Source organism: Engystomops pustulosus, chromosome 7, assembly GCF_040894005.1.
Source record: "Engystomops pustulosus chromosome 7, aEngPut4.maternal, whole genome shotgun sequence".
NCBI lineage: Eukaryota > Metazoa > Chordata > Amphibia > Anura > Leptodactylidae > Engystomops > Engystomops pustulosus.
The window spans coordinates 22,321,227-22,341,159 of NC_092417.1; the positions used below are offsets into that span (position 1 = coordinate 22,321,227).

The 19,933-nt window shown below is 42.8% G+C and overlaps 1 protein-coding gene across 3 annotated transcripts in view; it reads left to right on the forward strand.

Annotated features, from left to right (window-relative positions):
• ADAMTSL4 (ADAMTS like 4) overlaps positions 1-19,933 on the forward strand; it is a 113,887-nt gene that overhangs the window by 30,833 nt on the left and 63,121 nt on the right. For all 3 annotated transcript variants that reach the window (XM_072115102.1, XM_072115103.1, XM_072115104.1), the window contains 4 exons: positions 761-827; positions 11,575-12,320; positions 14,115-15,234; positions 18,469-18,571. In XM_072115102.1, the coding sequence (XP_071971203.1) occupies positions 761-827; positions 11,575-12,320; positions 14,115-15,234; positions 18,469-18,571 (2,036 nt within the window). The remainder of the gene's footprint in view (positions 1-760; positions 828-11,574; positions 12,321-14,114; positions 15,235-18,468; positions 18,572-19,933) is intronic.

The following is a 19,933-nucleotide window of genomic DNA, read 5'->3' on the forward strand; positions in this document are numbered from 1 at the left end:
CAGCTTCCAAATATGGTTGATTTCTGTTGCGTCTCAGTTCAGTATTCAGTAGGGTTGAACCAGGGCCCACCGGAAGATCCTCTGCTACTCTGGTGGGCCAGTCCAACACTGACCATATTTGTGTATGGTAAAGCCACCTGATTATTTTGTATGATAATGGTGATACAGTTTTGTGAGCTTTCAATGAACTCCTGTAATGACGCAATGTCCATGACTCAATCCTAAAATATTTGGAAAACTTAAAGAAAGAAAACTTAGGTCCAATGAATCAAATGTTGTTGGCATCTTCCTGGTAAAGGATGATGGCAACCAAGAGTAAGACCACATATCCATCAGCTGGTGTCTACACAAACATACTGCCGGTCCTTCAGAAGTAGCTATGTATCTTCTCCTCGGACTCTGCCTTTAAGCTATTGGGTTGACTTAGCACATCTGGACCAAGTTGCAACCGTTAATCATCACTTATCTCATTGTAACAACCATTATGACTAACAGATGTGATTGTGCTACACAAAAAGCACAAAGTACATTAGTTCCGTGGCTTCGTGAGAGCTAAGGTTCATATGTGGACATTAATGCATGCCCTGACACTCACCATATGTACTCAACAAAAATCCAAGGTTTTCGTCATATGGTTTAGTTTCCGACTTAAGAATAAGTGACTAATGAACACTTAATGCTTGTGACATGGGGTTATAAGGTATGTGATACAATATTACATGACTTAAATAGGTAATGTGGCTTATCTTCCTTTTCATAGGATGTCCAGCTTCCAGTCCATGTTCCTCTGCCTGATGATCCTTCATCTCTGCCATGCAAGTGAAAAGGTAAGACTTTGGAGGGCCTTTAAAAGGTCCTGGAAGGTTTGCTGTAAACTTTTGTGGTGTCAGGAGTTGGCCCTTCATCTTATCTGTTGGCTAGTATCAAACTCGTGGATAGTTTTGGTCTATGGATCCTCAGTTGCCATCCAAATCACCCACTTCTGGCTTGTCTCCCCATTCAACACCGGTGTCTATACAGCAGATTGTAGTTTGAACCAAGTAGTACCCATTAATTGGTTAGTCTGTTATGAAACAATGGGTGACATTCATCATGTCTATTGGTACCAGCATAGCGATTATTGGAGTTAAGATTTTTTTAGCTGGGCATTATGCTATATATAAGCCACTGCCACTGATGAATATATGGCTATAACTTTGTGGACTTACCATCTCAGTTCTTTGGATATCCAAATAGTTGCCCACAGATTCTCAAGTCTCTTCAAAGTTTAGAAGGTTTCATCCTGCCATATTTTCCTACTCTCCTGTAATGATCTTTTGATTTATTATGAAGGAAAGACAAGCTACTAGTATTATATTGCCTAAAATAATTGCAGCCTTGGTCATCCTGAAGTTGAGTCCCTCAGGACCTACCACATTCCTAGCATTTGGTGGTTGGCCTTTGTCCTCCTCCTTTAACCCAGATATTGTATTACACATATTGATGAGTCTTTAGAGTCTCTGCTTATTTACATCCCCAGCAGGGAACCTCATTGTACTTGAAGCTTGACTGGTCATGCGTTGGTGATGAGGTTGAGGCTGATTTAGTCTTCTCCTTGTGTTGGGTTAGGAAATGGTTGACTTGCTAGGTGAATACATACAATGGCTGAAGGTTTATCTCACCCTAACTCCTGCTGGGTTTGGGGACAAACCAGAATATGTGCATTTAATCTGCTCTATATGTGCAGTAGATTTGGAACAATATGCGTCCAGCTGACCTCTGAAGATCATATATAAGACTTAAGATAGTTGACCTGTGTGGCCTCCCAAAAACATTCTTTCCCATTGAGATTAAAGGTATGGCCATGTCATAAACTATGGGTTATGAGTTCCCTTCTTATGATAGGAGAGTCACCTTTGCCCTATAAGATAACGTAATTAAGGACATGTACCATAGGGCAACAGATCCCACCCCCTCTGTGATTCCCTTTGTTCTCTCCCCCCCCCTTATCAAAAGAATTGGTAACTGGTTTCCTCTGTCCCTTAGAGGTGCTAATTGGTTTCCTGTGAAATGGTAGACTTGCTGTCTCCAAGGGCCTCATGGTTTTTCATGTGTCTTAAAATGACTCCCTAAGAACATGAAAAATTATACTTCAAAGAAAACTTAGTCATAAAGCAAATATTTTAATTTCTGGTCAACGGATCTGGATCAGTATCCCCTTATTGTCCTGGGGTGTCAAGCCCAAAGGATTTGAGAGATAGGAAGCCAAGAAAACGCCTATTAGACAATTGGGCCAACATTTAATAATGGTGTTTGGTACTGTTAGATTTGTTAATTCATGCTGGTAAATGTGGTGGGCATGTCTTCTTATCAGGGGACTCTTGGGAAAAGATATAACATATTTTGGAAAAATGTCCCTGATTTTCCATCTTGATTAAGGTGTAGCCACACCCCTCTCACATGACCGAGGGGGCGGATCGATTATGTAGTTAAAAGTAACATGCCAGCATTGAATCCTTGTTGTCCACGGGGAATGCCTTCAAGTGTGCAGGACTTCCAAAATTTTCATCGGTTTTCCCCACCGCGGATCTTTATGCCAATCTAATTAGTAAGAGGTCTGTCTTTTCTTTTATTTTATCCCTTTTTATTTTACTGTTTGCTGTTATGTATGTCTGTTATTTTACCCTTTTTGTAACCATTAAGCATTGTGCCTATTTTGCATATTAAATAGTCCTTTAATAAGTTTTTCCTTGTGCTCTATACGTTCCCATACCTCTGGAGAGGGGAATTACCGCTAAGCCGTGTTACCGTGTGAATGTCTGTACTAGCAGTAGCTATAGGTAGTGCGTGTCTGTAGGCGAGTAGTAGCTATAGACCGTGTGGGTCCAGGTGAACTGTACTGCATCTAGAAGAGTGTGTATCTGGGTGTATGTGTGCGGTCCTGGTGTGGGCTTCTCGTAAGCCGTAATTACGAGTGGTGGCAGCCGTGAAAAGTGAGTTGTATGGAACGGGTGACTTTCGGGGTGCTGAGTGGCCCTGTGTAGTAGCGTTCCATAGGCACGTAAGTGGTAGGGGGGTACATAGTGTGGTTGTGCGCCCCCTGGGCTGTGCGTGTGTAGTGTCTGGGATCCGAATGCGTTTGGTTTCCCTGACATGAGAATTAAGCTGAGTGGGTTTGCCGTGTGCTAGGAGAAAAGGAATTAGCGTAAGGACGCCATTTTGTGTGAGTGGGCGGAGCTTAAGGCTAATTTGCGTGGTCCCCTGGCGTACGCGAACCCAGTGTTTGGAACCCGGCGACTCGGGTTCGTGACAAATTGGTTAGCAGCGGTGGGATACATTTTTTGTAATAGAGCGTTAAGTGCTTGGTTTAAGTAATTAACCCTTGCACTTAAGGACTGGTGGAATCCTTGCGAGGAGCACCCCAGTCTACAAGGAAAAACTCAGTGCTTATTGTAGTAAGACATACTTGCAAAACAGTCCCCTCCCCTCTTGTTTTTCTTTTCTATCTTTTATTTTGCAAGTAACTGCTAAGATGGCGGCTACTTATAAGAAGATGGATGAAAGTGACCCTACCTGGGCACTGTTTCTCCAACTGCTTGGAGAGTGTAACCCACAAACGCAGCTTGAAGCGTGTGAAGCTCAGCAAAGGTTGCAGGAGCGTCAAATCCAGAGGAAGCGAAGGTGGGATGAGTTTCAAATCCAAAGAGAGTTAAATCTGGCAAAGATTCAAGGCCAGAGTCAGCAACAGATGGCAAAGCGTCAAGCCCAGATGGAGCAAGAGTTTGGAGAGCGTCAAGCCCAGAGGGAGAAAGAGTTTGCGGATCGTAAAGCCGAGTTGGAGTTTCGAATGAAGTTAGCATGTCTCCGGTTGTGCAATTCTTCAGCCCAGAGCAATGGGCAGCAAGTTGTAATGGCCCGAGAGCCTAAGGATGACAACAAGGCCGCAAGGATAGCGGATTCTTTTGTTTCCAAGCCAGTAGCAGCCCTGCAGAGGCCTACTAAGGATGACTGGACGGAGGGTAAGCCTACCACCTGTGCCCCCTCTACTCCCACCCAGTCTGTGTTTAATATTGGTAGGTGTGGTGTATGCAACCAAATGGGACACCACAGCCCTACTTGTTTTGGGGGATTGAGGGACACCCCCACAACTAAGCTCCCTATTTCTTCTGTGTTTGGGAGAGTCAACCCTGATGGAGATATGGCATCTGGATGTCGATTGAAGAAAGTCCAGGAGTCCGAGATGATTCCTACTAATGTTTTACTGGGGACTAATCCAGGGCAGTTAGTCTCCCAGTCTGTGGTGGATGTTTTTCCCACCACAGTTGAAATGCCTAATAATGTGAATGTCACATGTACTACACTGGGTGGTACGGAGCCTAGCCTGTGTGAGGATGAGGACATTATGCTATGTCCAAAGAGTCTTGATGTGATACCGGATCTGGGGCGAATAGTATCCAAGGATGTTGCAGATATTCCCCCAAGTGCAGCAGAAATGTTTTATCACGTCCAAGTCTTGGGTTCTCTGAATTATACTGTTTCTAACACCAACACAGAACTGGGCAGTGATAATGTGATAGGTTCAAACGAGCCTGAGGTGATGCCTGACCTGGGACAATTAGCATCCAAGGATTCTGCAGATATTTCCCCAAGTGCAGAGGAGATATCAAACCCTGCCCCATGTACTCTGAATTATAATGTTTCTTCCACCCATTCAGGAATGGACAGTGATAATGTGATAGGTTCAAATGAGCCTGAGGTGATGCCTGACCTGGGGCCAATTGCGTCCAAGGATTCTGCAAATGTTTCCCCAAGTACAGTTGAACTGTCCTATAATGTCAACGTGATATGTGCTCATATTGATTGTACTGTACCTTGCATTGACCAAACACTGTGTGATGATAATAATGTGTTATGTCCTAACAAGGATGAGGTAGTGTGTGGCCAGGGTGAGCCAGGATTCTTAGCTGACCTTCTGACACCTGTTGTATCTGAGGTCACTAACAGTCCGAGTGTCCATGATTCAGACATCAGTCTGAGTTCTGAATATTTAGTAACCCCTGCAGAGGAGGGGATGGGGCTATCTTACAGCCCAGAGATGGTTACAGGAGAGCCCAGTGAGACGGTCTCTGTAACATGTGTATTGACCACAAAGGACCAGAGGTGTGAGGCTGCTTTACATATGGACAGCAGCTTGGCAGAGTCATGGGAACCGTTACTGCAGGTCTCACAGGATATGCCGCTAGCTGGATTTTTGGGTATTCCTGAGACTAAAGTCCAGCTAACTTTGAACCTCTATTTGTTTAAAATGGGAATAGGTGTCGTGGAAACGGCTGTATATTTGTATTGTCTCACCAGTGGGGAGCCATGGAGATGGGCTTGTGAGATGATCTGTGGATCGATCTCCCATGCCATCTCTAAAAAGGGGAGGTGTCATAAACTATGGGTTATGAGTTCCCTTCTTATGATAGGAGAGTCACCTTTGCCCTATAAGATAACGTAATTAAGGACATGTACCATAGGGCAACAGATCCCACCCCCTCTGTGATTCCCTTTGTTCTCTCCCCCCCCCTTATCAAAAGAATTGGTAACTGGTTTCCTCTGTCCCTTAGAGGTGCTAATTGGTTTCCTGTGAAATGGTAGACTTGCTGTCTCCAAGGGCCTCATGGTTTTTCATGTGTCTTAAAATGACTCCCTAAGAACATGAAAAATTATACTTCAAAGAAAACTTAGTCATAAAGCAAATATTTTAATTTCTGGTCAACGGATCTGGATCAGTATCCCCTTATTGTCCTGGGGTGTCAAGCCCAAAGGATTTGAGAGATAGGAAGCCAAGAAAACGCCTATTAGACAATTGGGCCAACATTTAATAATGGTGTTTGGTACTGTTAGATTTGTTAATTCATGCTGGTAAATGTGGTGGGCATGTCTTCTTATCAGGGGACTCTTGGGAAAAGATATAACATATTTTGGAAAAATGTCCCTGATTTTCCATCTTGATTAAGGTGTAGCCACACCCCTCTCACATGACCGAGGGGGCGGATCGATTATGTAGTTAAAAGTAACATGCCAGCATTGAATCCTTGTTGTCCACGGGGAATGCCTTCAAGTGTGCAGGACTTCCAAAATTTTCATCGGTTTTCCCCACCGCGGATCTTTATGCCAATCTAATTAGTAAGAGGTCTGTCTTTTCTTTTATTTTATCCCTTTTTATTTTACTGTTTGCTGTTATGTATGTCTGTTATTTTACCCTTTTTGTAACCATTAAGCATTGTGCCTATTTTGCATATTAAATAGTCCTTTAATAAGTTTTTCCTTGTGCTCTATACGTTCCCATACCTCTGGAGAGGGGAATTACCGCTAAGCCGTGTTACCGTGTGAATGTCTGTACTAGCAGTAGCTATAGGTAGTGCGTGTCTGTAGGCGAGTAGTAGCTATAGACCGTGTGGGTCCAGGTGAACTGTACTGCATCTAGAAGAGTGTGTATCTGGGTGTATGTGTGCGGTCCTGGTGTGGGCTTCTCGTAAGCCGTAATTACGAGTGGTGGCAGCCGTGAAAAGTGAGTTGTATGGAACGGGTGACTTTCGGGGTGCTGAGTGGCCCTGTGTAGTAGCGTTCCATAGGCACGTAAGTGGTAGGGGGGTACATAGTGTGGTTGTGCGCCCCCTGGGCTGTGCGTGTGTAGTGTCTGGGATCCGAATGCGTTTGGTTTCCCTGACATGAGAATTAAGCTGAGTGGGTTTGCCGTGTGCTAGGAGAAAAGGAATTAGCGTAAGGACGCCATTTTGTGTGAGTGGGCGGAGCTTAAGGCTAATTTGCGTGGTCCCCTGGCGTACGCGAACCCAGTGTTTGGAACCCGGCGACTCGGGTTCGTGACAGGCCACCTGCAAAGCCATGGATTAGATGTTAACAAGGGTTAATACTGTGATTATTTTTTGTGGTGTTAAGAGATTGATGATGGTTTATAGTAGTATCCCTTTACTTTTTTTGTGTAAGATCCAAAAATCAGTACCACATATTAGGTTTTGCTGTGATTTAAGATTATGGCGGTAAGATTAGGGAGAAGGTGTTGTAGATCTACCATCTAGAGAACATACTGTATGATTGAATCCAGAATACTTTTGGTTATTTTCTTAGTTGGATTTTGACATTTGATACTTGGAATTTTCTAAATACCTTTATCTCGGTCTTTGATGGCCTTTACACGTATCATGAGAAGATGGACTATTGATCAACCTGCCCAAGTGAGGAATCTTTGGTGGAGGCGGTGGATAGATTGATGTTGTCAGCCCACCGCCCCGGGACTTTAGGAAACCTGGCTCATATCATGGACGATAGGATGGTTCTCATTGCCGTACACTCCATAACATGCAGGAAGCATTAGCCGCTCCCCTGACCAGTAAATTACTCCTCAGCATCAAAGGACTAAAGCTCTTTATTGTGTGATTCATTGGAGGTTTCCTCAAAAGTCTTAGATGTGGAAATTGGGAAGAGGTGTTGGATTTTCTTACATACTTCACAAGCTTATTGGGTAAACCCTCGTATCTTAATAGCATTAGTCTTGTAGTACAAAGTAAAAGAATATTCCTTAATCAGATACCAGCTTTACTAAGGTTAAGGGATCTGATTGCTGTGAAGTCCATCGCCCATTCTGAATTACAGCATACATGTATGGTGCAAATACTAGAATTGAGCTTTAAAAGGGGATTTGGGGACTTTGATAACCCATATTTAGGGAGCTTGGTATAGGACCTCTATGATAAGCTAACGGAACACTGTGGCGTCTAAACTACTCTCCAACTTTTGTTCCCTGTATAGGCTAGATCAGTGGTGGCGAACCTATGGCACGTGTGCCAGAGGTGGCACTCTGAGCCCCTTCTCTGGGAACCCAGGCCATTGCCCCTGCACAGAGTTTCCAGACCGGACTCAAAGCCTCCTCCTTCCGTCCCTGGCCACCCAGGATGTGCTGTGATCAATGCCATTTTAAAGCTACACATCTTTAGGATCTAGGAGATCCAGACAAAGCTGCATTATTATTGGAGCTCCTGCTCTGGGCCCCGCAATTCTTACTGTTCAGGGGGCACTGGAAGGAAGTTACAATGATCATCTGAATTTCTCCTCTTTCTTTTAACTGTATTGGTGTCCTCAGGACACCAATACAATTAAAAGTCGTTACAAAACACGTAGCAACATGTTACTGCTTAAATTGCCATGTTGGCACTTTGCATTTAAGTAAGTGGGTTTGGTTGTAGTTTGGACACTTGGTCTCTAAAAGGTTCACCATCACTGGGCTAGATGGTACGTTTGAGGGGGTGGGGAGGTTAGCCAGGAAAGGCTGGAGGAGAGACCCCTCCAACATCTCAAATGGATTGTCTGTATTCTGTAGATTGTTGGAAGAGGATCCATGGTTGCCAGGTTTTATTGAACTTGGCATATGTGCCATGAAGAGGAGAGGAAGTGAGGTCTTCCGTGTGCATAATGTCATTGACTTTATTGATCCACATGGCTATTGTTGGAGGATTGGTCTACTTACAAAGTATAGGGATGCAGGATTGGGCGGCCATTATTAGGAATCGTAGGAGGGAGCGTTTGTATGTTTGTGTCAAAATGTCACAATGGTGGAGGATGATGAGGAGAGGAGGGTCTAGCCTCAGGTCAACAACATTTTAATCCCAGAAAAATCATTAAAAAAGGATGGACAGTACACCCAATCAGGAATTTCATCAGGCGGGAAAAGCAAGGAAATCTGGAGGACCCAACATGGTCATGCTTTCTACATTCAAAGTGTAATGCTTCATTTCCCCTGTAGTGGTGCTGTAACGAACACTGTAAGGTGATCCCATAGATTACAGCTGATCAAAGAGGGAACAAAGAGTTTTACAACTTATATCAACCACAGATTATCTATTTCAACCACTTTAGAGTAACCATGGACATTGTATTTCCCCTTCTTGGTAACTAATGTCCTCTATACAGAATTCTCCAGTTGAATACAGATGATAATTGTACTACACAACACTGGGAGCCACAGCACTCTAAAATGAAATCTCTCCCTCTGAAGGAGAAGCCAAAATACCCAAATATGCCGTCTTTGCTTTCATTTAATTCCTTATTATGAGGGAACCATGCTTCACTGCAGATGAAAACCTGGTAATGCTATCCTCACCAAAGCAGCTGTGTGCAGGACGCAGGTGATCCTCATATTTAGGTGAGAGTCACAATAGCTGCACGTTATGATGATACCAGCAAGTAACACTTTTCAAAACAAAATAATTGGAAGGAATGTATGAGGGTGCGGACAATGGGTCAGGTTTTGGATGGAAATCCACCACATGGATGCCTCCTGAAACAGCATATATTCTTCTTTTTACTACTTGTACCTTAGTTTTTGAGAAAACTGTCTTTTAAAATTATGTAAATGAGCCTCAGGGACACCTGGCTACGTCACAGAAGCCCCTTCTGGCTCCGTCGCTTGCTAATTATTCACACCTTCATTCAACTCTTTGGCTGGGGAGGGAGGAGACAGGCAGAAATGCTGAATAGAGGCCTAAATAATTAGCAGACACCAGAGCTAGAAGGGGAGTCTGTGACATAGAGAGAAGCCCCTGGGGCTCATTTGCATCATTTTAAAAGGCGGTTTTCTCAAGAACTAACCTATTAGAAGCAAAAAGAAGTACAGATCCTGTTTCAGGAGGCACACTCCGGTGTGTAAGTGTACTTGGTTTATAAGCAATGCATCTATATTGTAGATTTCCTTTAAATCCAAAAGCAGGCGTGGATCAGTAAGGCTTAGGTAAAGGACTGCTCATCCCTCTCCTATTGTTTTTGGTTTTAAAATCTGCCTGGACATTAAGGCTCTATGCTAAATACAAAGATTATGTTAAATACACCATGGAGTGCCTGCTGATATTTTTATGGGTATACTATATTTCACACCAATTTAGGCTACATGCACACAAACATAATTTTGGCTGTTGTTTCAATGGCTAGCAATGGCTGCAATAGCACAATGTAGATGAAGTCGTATGATTCAGGCTCTATCCCCTGTGTAGTTTTGGTATGGATGAGAGCTGACTGTAAAGGGTGCAAGGCAGTAGTTGATTATAATACAGAGGGTTTGTGCTGTAGCCCGGGCCCATGCTTTCGAAGGGGCCCATGTCACTCAGAACACACACCAAATTTTATCCACCTGTGACATCCTCATACATTTGTTCATGTTCTCAATTCACATATACACAAGAGCCATTTCAGGACCTTTGAAGGTCCTTCTAGGGTCGGGGAACCACAAATTGAAAGCAGCAGAAGGGACACATCCTCCACTCTCCAAGCAGTTGATTCTATTAACATCTAGGAAGTGAATTCCAGACTTGTAGGGGCTATAATATTCATACAGCCCAGGGCACATGGTAGTCTTAATCAGCCCTGGTGTTGGAACCCTGTTGATGACCTATCCTAAAGACACTGGAGAACTTCTCGAGAAGGTTGGAGAACATCTCTCACTAGGACTTCCCTACAAAATGAATACTGGTTGGGCTCAGTATCCAGTCCAGTAACCTCATCATGCATAGGTGATAGCTCTTCATAGGTTGCTTTCTCGTCACATACAACCTGCCAACTTCGAACAGCTGCATTAGCCATGAGGTTGTAGAAGGCAACCAGTGGCAGAGAGGGTGGACAATCCATGTAAGAGGAGAGTACTACTACAAGTAGACATGTCATTGCACAGATGGATTATGAGATGGTTGGGGTTTGTGATGTACAGATTTTCCATTGAGCTCCTGGATAACAGGACAACATATTTGGCCTCTCAGATTTTCCATATACTGAATGGACACGTGATGTAGGGGTGATCATCGTAAAGCTTCTGATGTCAGATCTCCCTCTATCTATTGCCTCTGGAATCCAAGTGACGGCAAATCCCATTGTTACAGGAGAGAATGTGAAGCTATTTCTGACTTGGCAAAGCTCATTCCTCTTCCGCAACAAAGCATTGTCAAGCAAGTCTATTTAAAAAAAAGATAGATCCCAATCCCGATAGGACACGCAACGTCAAAGAAGTGTGCAGTCCTCTCTGCAGTCCTATTGTGTCCCCTTCTCATAAATCCTTCAATGAGAGATTTACAAAACGACTATCTGTCTGTATTTCACACAGTCTGACCAAGGTCAAAGGAAATTATCTGCTTAGACGGACTACTACTATGCTCGGCCCTTTGAAGTCTATAGGGGAATGTAGCATGATGTATCGTGCTTTCGATGGATTATACCATTGTAATGTGGAAATTGTGATGTCTGTGAGAGATTGTTGTGTGATGAGGGGCTTACACTGAAGTTTATGGAGAATCTGGAAGTTCTTACATGGGTGAGCAATCTTTTCATCCATATGGTATATTACTATTTAACATATGTTGTCAATTATAGTAGATTCATACGAGAGCAATGTGTAGTAGTCTATTGTGTTTGGTTAGGAAAAGCCTATCCTGCATGTTTCTAGAAGAGCAAAATGGTGTGAAAACTAACCTCATTGGAATTTGGTTTAAGGTGAGTCCTTAAAATATGTGGACTGTCTCATAACTTTACTTATGTTTTTATTCTTTACAGGTGCCTAATCGGAAATCCCGACAAACTTTGGAAGAAGACCCTACAGAGAATAAAATTTTAGGCACCTGGGGCCAGTGGGGGCCATGGTCTTCATGCTCACAGACATGTGGCCAGGGAGTCATTGAGAGAAGTCGTACTTGCTTGTCTCCGTATCAACAGGTTCCTTGGGTGTCAAGGTCAGAACCAAACCAACACAATATACAACCTCATCCAGAGCCACCTTTCCGTGATGAGAGAGGCAGTATTTACTCCATGGGGCCAGCAAGGCCATCATATCCACTTCATATTGAAAGGGAGGTTCCAGCTGCATTCCCAGAGCCATACATACCTAGAAACCCCCCACCAAGTCGATTTAATCAATTTAATCGCAATGCTCGAGAAGAGACATTTGCTGGAGCATCCCAGCCACTATATCCAAGACGGGAGCAACCTCCCTATCACAGATCCACATCTAATCGAGGAAGAATGGCTCCTCAGCCTCCAGAAACAGTTTGGCAACCGTCACCACTGGACATCCCGCTCAGGCAAGATGCGCTACGTGCTCCAGAAACCATCACCATTCATAGAAGACCCCACCAAGATGTCTCATTCAGTAGACGGAACAGCTCACGTGATGACGCCTCACAGCCATGGCCTTTTTTTCCAGACTCCATCCCTCTTCTGAAGCCTGACAGCTGGGAGGAGACCAACCCGGGACGGGCATTGCCACCTTTAACTCCCACAAGAGAATCCCGATATTCACGACGGTAAGATACTCATTTTGAAGGAATAACCTTTAGCATGTGTCATAACATGGATGCTTAGAGCTGTAGCAAGGGCACGTGTATGATACTGCAATGGAGCAGAGTGAGCGGGTGCTTTATTTATTGGTAACACTAGAAGAACATACTAGAAGACAAGAACATACACTGGGTCTCCTTTTGGAGAGCAACCATAGGCCTCTAATGAGTATGGCCAAGGTTAGCCTGCGATTAACCTTGTATGTTAGACTTACTTAAAGATTGTAACACTTGTATGGCCATTCATACAAGTGATTTTTTGTAAATGGGGTTCTCGTTGCATCAGGGACCCCCTAATACTGAGCAAGTACCATCACTACCGTATCTCAACTACATGGTGAGCTAAACACATGAAAAACGACTATACAAACTTTACACTAGAAGTGGGACCCGACCTGTTCGTACATCTGTTTTCCTCATTCTACACCTTATTTCTACAGTGCATGACAGTCATTCTTTAAAGGGATGGTGCGGAGTGGAAATGGGCAACACAGAAAGTAGAAAATGGGTGCCCGAAGAGATTGGAACTTAATTTGTGTGATTTACTTCCATCAATTTAGTTTTCGATGTCTCAATGTCTCTTGCACATAGTAATCCTCTTCGATCAGATCCAGGTATCCAAGTTGCAGTGTTGGACTGGCCCAACAGAGATTCAGAGGATCCTTTGATGAGCCAAGGCTCTAACCATATACAAGACCCCATAGCTACAGCAGTAAAAAACCTAATTTGGAGGCCATTAGGGTGGTTGATGAAGTGTAGACCCTCATAATAATTTTATCAGTTGGTCCCAAGGAAACCCAGTCCAACACTACCCAGAAGGTATCCAGCAAAGCGACTATACCATGTCAGGTCCAAACCATAATATTTTTAAAAGGATGGTTGGCAGAAGTCACAGTTTTAGGTCCTCCACTGGTCTGATACTGGTCCTAAGGTCTTCAAAATTGACACCACATAGTAACGAACATACAGAATCCTCATGCCACCTCAGAGAATAACCCCTTTAAGGCAATCACTGACAATAGATGTTGGGTAGTAAAGAATCTGTAGAGATGGTGATTCTGTATTTCTTTCCATATTATACTTCCCTTTGAATACATCTTAGATCACTTTTATTATGCTCACATTCCAAATAAAACTTTCCTTTAACTTAGTGCTCGCCTACCGTGCCTACTACTAAGCTGTCTGGAGGTATAAATACATACCGTATATTTATTGGCATTAACCTATTGTTTGATTTCAGTCCTGTCCGGCTATAAAACATAGACCGCTCTTCACTGAAACATTAGTTGACTTAATGCAGTTTTAATGCAGCAGATGTGATTTTTACAGAGTAACCAACACAATTCCGCCTTTGGATAACCATCTTGTTTATTTAAAGTCCAGAAACGTGCTGGAAATTTCGACCCCCCCCCCCCCACACTACTTTTTTCAATACCGAGAGAGTCCGTTTAAAGTAATTAAGTGTGTTTAAAGATCCTTGCAGCTTTCTTAATGCCTTGTATGGGCAGCTCCTTCATGGAATCTGTTTTCCTTTTGCTAACATGAAGCTTGTGCCAAGAATTACGGAAGAGGTGAAAGGGGATTTTGCATTTTATTTTCGTCGAATGATAACACGACCACCATTATGAGTCATCTGTAAGGAGAGACGCACATTAATAATCATTATCGATTGTACGTTCTTACCATTGTAAATATTTCTTGTAGACTAGACATAGCTAACGCAATGGGAGTGAAGATCTTCAATTAATTTTTTTATTTTAGGTCTCGTGTAAGAAATGCGATTAAGCCTGGGAGATATGGTTATGGAAAAGTACCCTTTGCGTTACCCCTGCATACGGAAAAAGATGACTCGCAACGCTTTAAGAGAAATCACAAGGTGGGCAACTTTGGCACCACTGCTAGCCCAAGGAGAGAGAGGAAGAAGGACTTAAAAGCAACACAAAAGTCATTATTTGACCTTGGAGAACATGGTAGTGAATCTCCACGTCAAGCTATTGACCCTCTTGATGGATCTTTGAAAAAGAAAGCTCCATCCTCCAGAAAACCCAGGAGGTCAAGTGAACCTGATCAACCTTCGTTGCTAGAACAACTTTCTAACTCTACAGCGAAAAAGTTAAGTGGTTTTCAGCATAGACAACTTGAAGGAGAGTCATCAGAACTTGGCCGAGATGCTGATCCTATTAAGAGACCAAATATTGACCATCAAAGAACTGACACCAATGTCCAAGAACATCTCTGGGAAACTGACATGGAAAGTAACGAAGAAGATCTATCAGATTCCACGGAGAATGGGAATAGTGGAACCATGGATGGTTCCAGCAAGAGGAACAAGGAAAAGCTAGGACATAAGATGCCTTCAACTCGACCTCCACCATTGACACAGGCCTCTAAGCCAACGCAATCCAAATTTGTGAGTGAGAGGATGGATGCTGTAGTGAGAAAACTTGCACATAGTTATCAGTCATTCAATGGTAAGAAAAGTCATGATGAGTCGGTAACACAACCACATAGGAAGAGCCGGACACCCGTACAAAATTCTGATTCCACAAGTGAGGAAGTAATAGAACATGAACAAAATAGTCACAATTCTGATTCACCACATCGTCCTAGATCCCGGAGCCAAAGACAAAGTCCATATAGGCATGGCACAGATGTCAGCAGGACATATACAAGTATCTTCAGAGACCCTCCATCCAGACCTGTGCAAGGAGATACCTGGGCTTCACTGGGAAGAAATCCGTCCCTTACCTTCGACAGAGGACAGGACCCAAGACAAAGCCACCATCAAAATTCTGAAGTTCCACTTTCCCTCTATAATCCTGGAACAGAAGAATTTCACTGTGCTGGTCCAAAGAGGCAACACAAGTCATGCACACCAGAGGTATGCTAATATTTCTTCATCATCTTTGTATTTTATGCAAATCATACATTGTGGACCTCCTCTTTATTATATGAAATGTATGCAAATGAGCGAAAAAAGAATCACTTTTTTAAGCTGGATCAAGGTCTTTAAGATGCTCCTTTCTTGGGTTCTATAGACCTAGTTTCTGGGAATAGCTTCTAGTGTAATTTTAAAGATGAGAATCTCACCTTCCAAAATGCATCAGGCTTGTGATTCTGTAAGATGCTGTAGATAAAGGGAGTTAAAGACTTAGGAATTGGAACTTTGTCTGTAGCTCATATATCCTACTATGTCCTTAAAGGAAATCTACCATAACAATCCATCATGATAAACCAGATACACTTACTCATAGATCCAAGCACCATGACTGAGGTAATTATCTTATATTTGTTATCCATTGCCTCCTCCATCCTAAAATCAACTTTTAAAATTATGCTGAGTAGCGTTACCCCCTCCATGCTGTAGCTTCACAGGCTGTTACAATGTCTCCCCTTCCCCTTGCTCCCTCAGAACTTCCCGCCTCCCTCTACCTGCTGTAATCTAACAAAGTGGCAAGGGGGTAGTGCTCCTGCACAGTGTAACAGCCTGTGAAGCTACAGCACAAAGGGACTCTAGTAACACCCTTCAGGTTCATTAGCATCATTTAAAAAGTTTATATTAGAAGGTAGGAAGCCATGGATAACACATATAAGGAGATCACCTTAGTCACAGTGCTTGGAACCAAGTGTCTCTGGTTTATCATGATGAATTTTGATGGTAGATTTCCTTTAACTGCAGTATGTGGTTTGAAAGATGAGATTCTCATCTTTAAAATGACACTGGATGCTATATAGACCAAGATAAGGGCGTCTAAAGTGACACAACCCATCCATTCTCCACAAGCGACTCATCTCAAGCAAAAAGTGACTCTTTTCAGCTCGTTTGTATCTTTAGAAGGGATTTTGAAATAAACATGGTACGGATATTTTATCCTCTACCTGAGGGGCTTTAGTGGTATAAAAGCTGGTAACATTATGGATATACATGTTCCGGCTGCTCTGTACTTTATATATATCCCATTTTTGGGCCTTTTGTAAACATTTTTACTATTTGCGTGACAGTCGATAAAAATGGAACAAGATTTGTCTAACCGTGAGCGTCTCTCTGCATTGTTCAAACAAGACCTAATTATAATTCACGTCTGACATGTTTGTATTTGTCTCGCTCTCACGGCGGCTCAGCTGGGAAATATCTGCTTCAGCCCCTTATTATATCCATCACCGCTCGTGATTCATTGTAACGGCAAATCAGCCGGTTTATAGGCGACACGGCTCCCGGGTCTTGTGTTCAGCTCCTCGGGCAACCACAAAACTTCTTCCCACCCAACAATTAGAGAGTCCTGTCAAGTCTAAAGAATTAGGTAACTTCCTCTAATTGGATTCTCTTGGTATCGTGCCATACACTATTTTAATCTGTGTTCCTAAATTCCTAGATTTGTATTACCGTCACGTGCCGACCTGTAATATACATCGCATTGACATGATGAGAGTACAGGAGTGGCCCCAGGCCCTAACAATCCCAAATTGTGCTGCAATTTGGCCTTACAAATCACCAGGTTTTACCCTACTAAACCCCAAGCCTCCTCGGGTAGTGGATGAAATGTCCTTTCTAAAATTCCATCTTTTATCTGAAATCTCACCCGTTTACTTATGAAAAAATCTCCCCCAAAATGAGGCAAAAATGACTTTTCTCACCTCATTTTCACATGAGATGATAAAGTTCTGTGGTTGCAAGATTAGTGTCGATTCAGAAGCCCCCTCTATGGTCCTATAAAACCTAAAAACATGCTTTATGTGTAATATCAAAAATAAGAAGTACTATAAGCTACAAAACTGGACCTACAGGCAGTTAAAAAATAGACAGGAACTGGATTTGGAGCTCGCATGTCTTTGTCTGCCTGAATCTCCAGTTCTGTAGCTTACAAAGTGATGTGATATGAAAGAGGAGCTCCTTATCTTTAATATGACACAGAAGGCATGTTTCTATGTGCTATAGAACAGAAGATACTCCCCATGCAATCTCTAAACTTGACTCATTTCATGAGGGGAGAAGAGTCATATTTGCCTGACTCTGGGGTATATTATTTATAGGTAAACTGGTGACATTTCTCATGAAAGAGGGAATGCTAGAAAGGACATTTCATACCCTACCTGAGGGGGGTAGTAGTTTTGTGGGGTAAAACAGGTAATCTTAATTGATTCTTCATCTTTTAAATGCACCAAATTATCTATAAACCTGCTGTGGGATGAAAAATGTGGTATTACTAGTTTTTACTACACTCCCATGCATACATTATACTTGGCTTGGAAATTAGGAGAATAATCCATTGGCAGACGCTTCAGGCGGAGAATAAAAATGATAGAATTTGATGTCAAATTAACAATGGCAAAATTCCAAAGAGTTGAGACACCTGACACATCAATGCAGTTAGGTATTTAGTAATGTATATGGCCACCTATAGACCCTGTTCACATGACCACTTTAATAGATGCGGTATAAACGTCTGATTGTTGGCCTGTTATCGGGAATATTGGGGACTAAGGGGGAGATTTATCATAGGCCTCTTAGAGCAGGACTGCTCTAGTTTCTCATGGCAACCAATCAGAGCTCAGCTTTCATTTTCCCACAGCTGTTTATAAAATCTAAGCTGAGCTCTGATTGGTTTCAATGGGCAATTAAAAGAATTTTACCTCAGAAACCCATGAGCAAAATTGGCTATGCTCAACCTGCGTTCCTGGAAGTCTCCTAATATTGGGGAGTTCCAGTGGTCAGACCCTTGTACATGGGGCCATACATTTTACCTCTTTAGTCCTTATAGATGGGCAATGTACCGTCAGATATGTGGTCAAGTAAATATGGAAAACACCAAACGTATTCCCTAAAAAGAACTGAATGTGACCTCAAAAGAAGTGTAAATCATGGATAAGGTCCTATTCTCCCCTCATCTTTGTCTGCCATAGGATGAATTATTAAACCTAATTGTATATTAAGATTATATCATCTTCGTTGTGTTTCAAGTTGACTAGTTGTCCATCTTTGGTGGAGTAAAAATAACCTTCTAGAGGCGGAATCTCCGACCTCTCCCGATTCCTAGAGTGATATCATTATTAATATACCTGAGAATTCATCTATAGGTTCCACCTTTACATCTATTGTGTCTTCTTTCCTTCTCAGCCATGTCCGGCAGGTCAACCTGACGCAAGGACTTTACAATGTTCAACTTTCAACAACCAGGAGTTCATGGGTCGTCTGTACCAGTGGGAAACGTTCACCGAAGGTGAGGGCATCACATGGGGTACAATACAACCATTGTCCATTGTCTTATCCATGGGAACGTTGGATATGTACATAGAGTCTATACTCATTGATCCTCCACGTGGTGTGTACATTATAGATAACACTGCTGCCAGCTCAATAATCAGGAGCAAGTCTACAATATAAACCCATTAAAATCACAGTTATCCATTCGCTAATATTAACAGCCTGACAACCACAATTTTCGAAGATTGAAGGAAATATCTGGGCCTTCTATCTAGATAGAAGTGTTCTCTCTTTATGTGCACCTCAGATTTTTTCGTGCTCTTATTATTATGTGCCTGTACCCTGCTTGTACTGTCATATACAATGGAATCTGGAAGTCACGGGAGCCTTCTCTTATTAATTGGGTCATGTTATCCCATGGTTCCACCCTGTAAATCCGTCTTCTATCACAAACTTTGATCACAGCTACTACATATGACCAAACAGGCTCCTGTCACACAGTTATAATGTACATGATGACAGAACATCCTTGCGGCTCTATTTTGATGATGTATTACATATTTTTAAAGGAGGATATAGAGAGAAGGATAATCACACTGTCCTCCCAGCAGGCAGTGATGGTATAGTCTCTAGCTTCCCATGTGATGCTGTGCTGAGGCATCATGGGATTGATCACAAACTGCATAGAGAAGGAAAAATCTATCAAAACGGTGTATAATCAGAGCAGAATGGAGAAAATGGGGGAGATTTATAATTAGGCAGCTCATCGGGACAGCTCTATGGGGGATATTTATGATACGCTGGCGCTCTTGCTGCGATTCACTAAGATTGTGCGCCCGATATCCTGCATGTGTTGCTTCCCCGCTCAGGACCTTCTTCTTCCTGGTGTATGTAAGTGCATTGTCTTGCGACACAATTTTAAAGTTAAATCCTGCGCTCAGTCCGAATCCGTCGGATTGCCCGACGGTACGGCCCCACATTTCTGTCGCATGAAAGCAGTGTAGCCTTGCCACAATCTGATTGTGTGCAATACAATCCCCAGTTAAATACCTGTCACAGCGGTGCAAATCCTGAAAATTTCCAAAATCCGAAAGTGCGATAGGCGGACTCTTAGTTTATAAGCCCCAATGTATATTAAGTGCACGGATGGGAAAAAACATTGTTGGATTGTTTCTTTACTAGAAATCCCACAATGTGTTTCTATGGCCTAGAGAAGAGCATTGTTCATATGAAGAACTTGTAGTCCCCCTGCAGAAGAACTGGGCCTGCTATTGAGAGTGGAAAGTGGAGAAAATGACATCAGGAAGGATGCAGGGACTTGCGGAAGCCTCGTGCTGTGTGTATGGAGCCCATGCCACACATAACAGGAGGTTTCCAT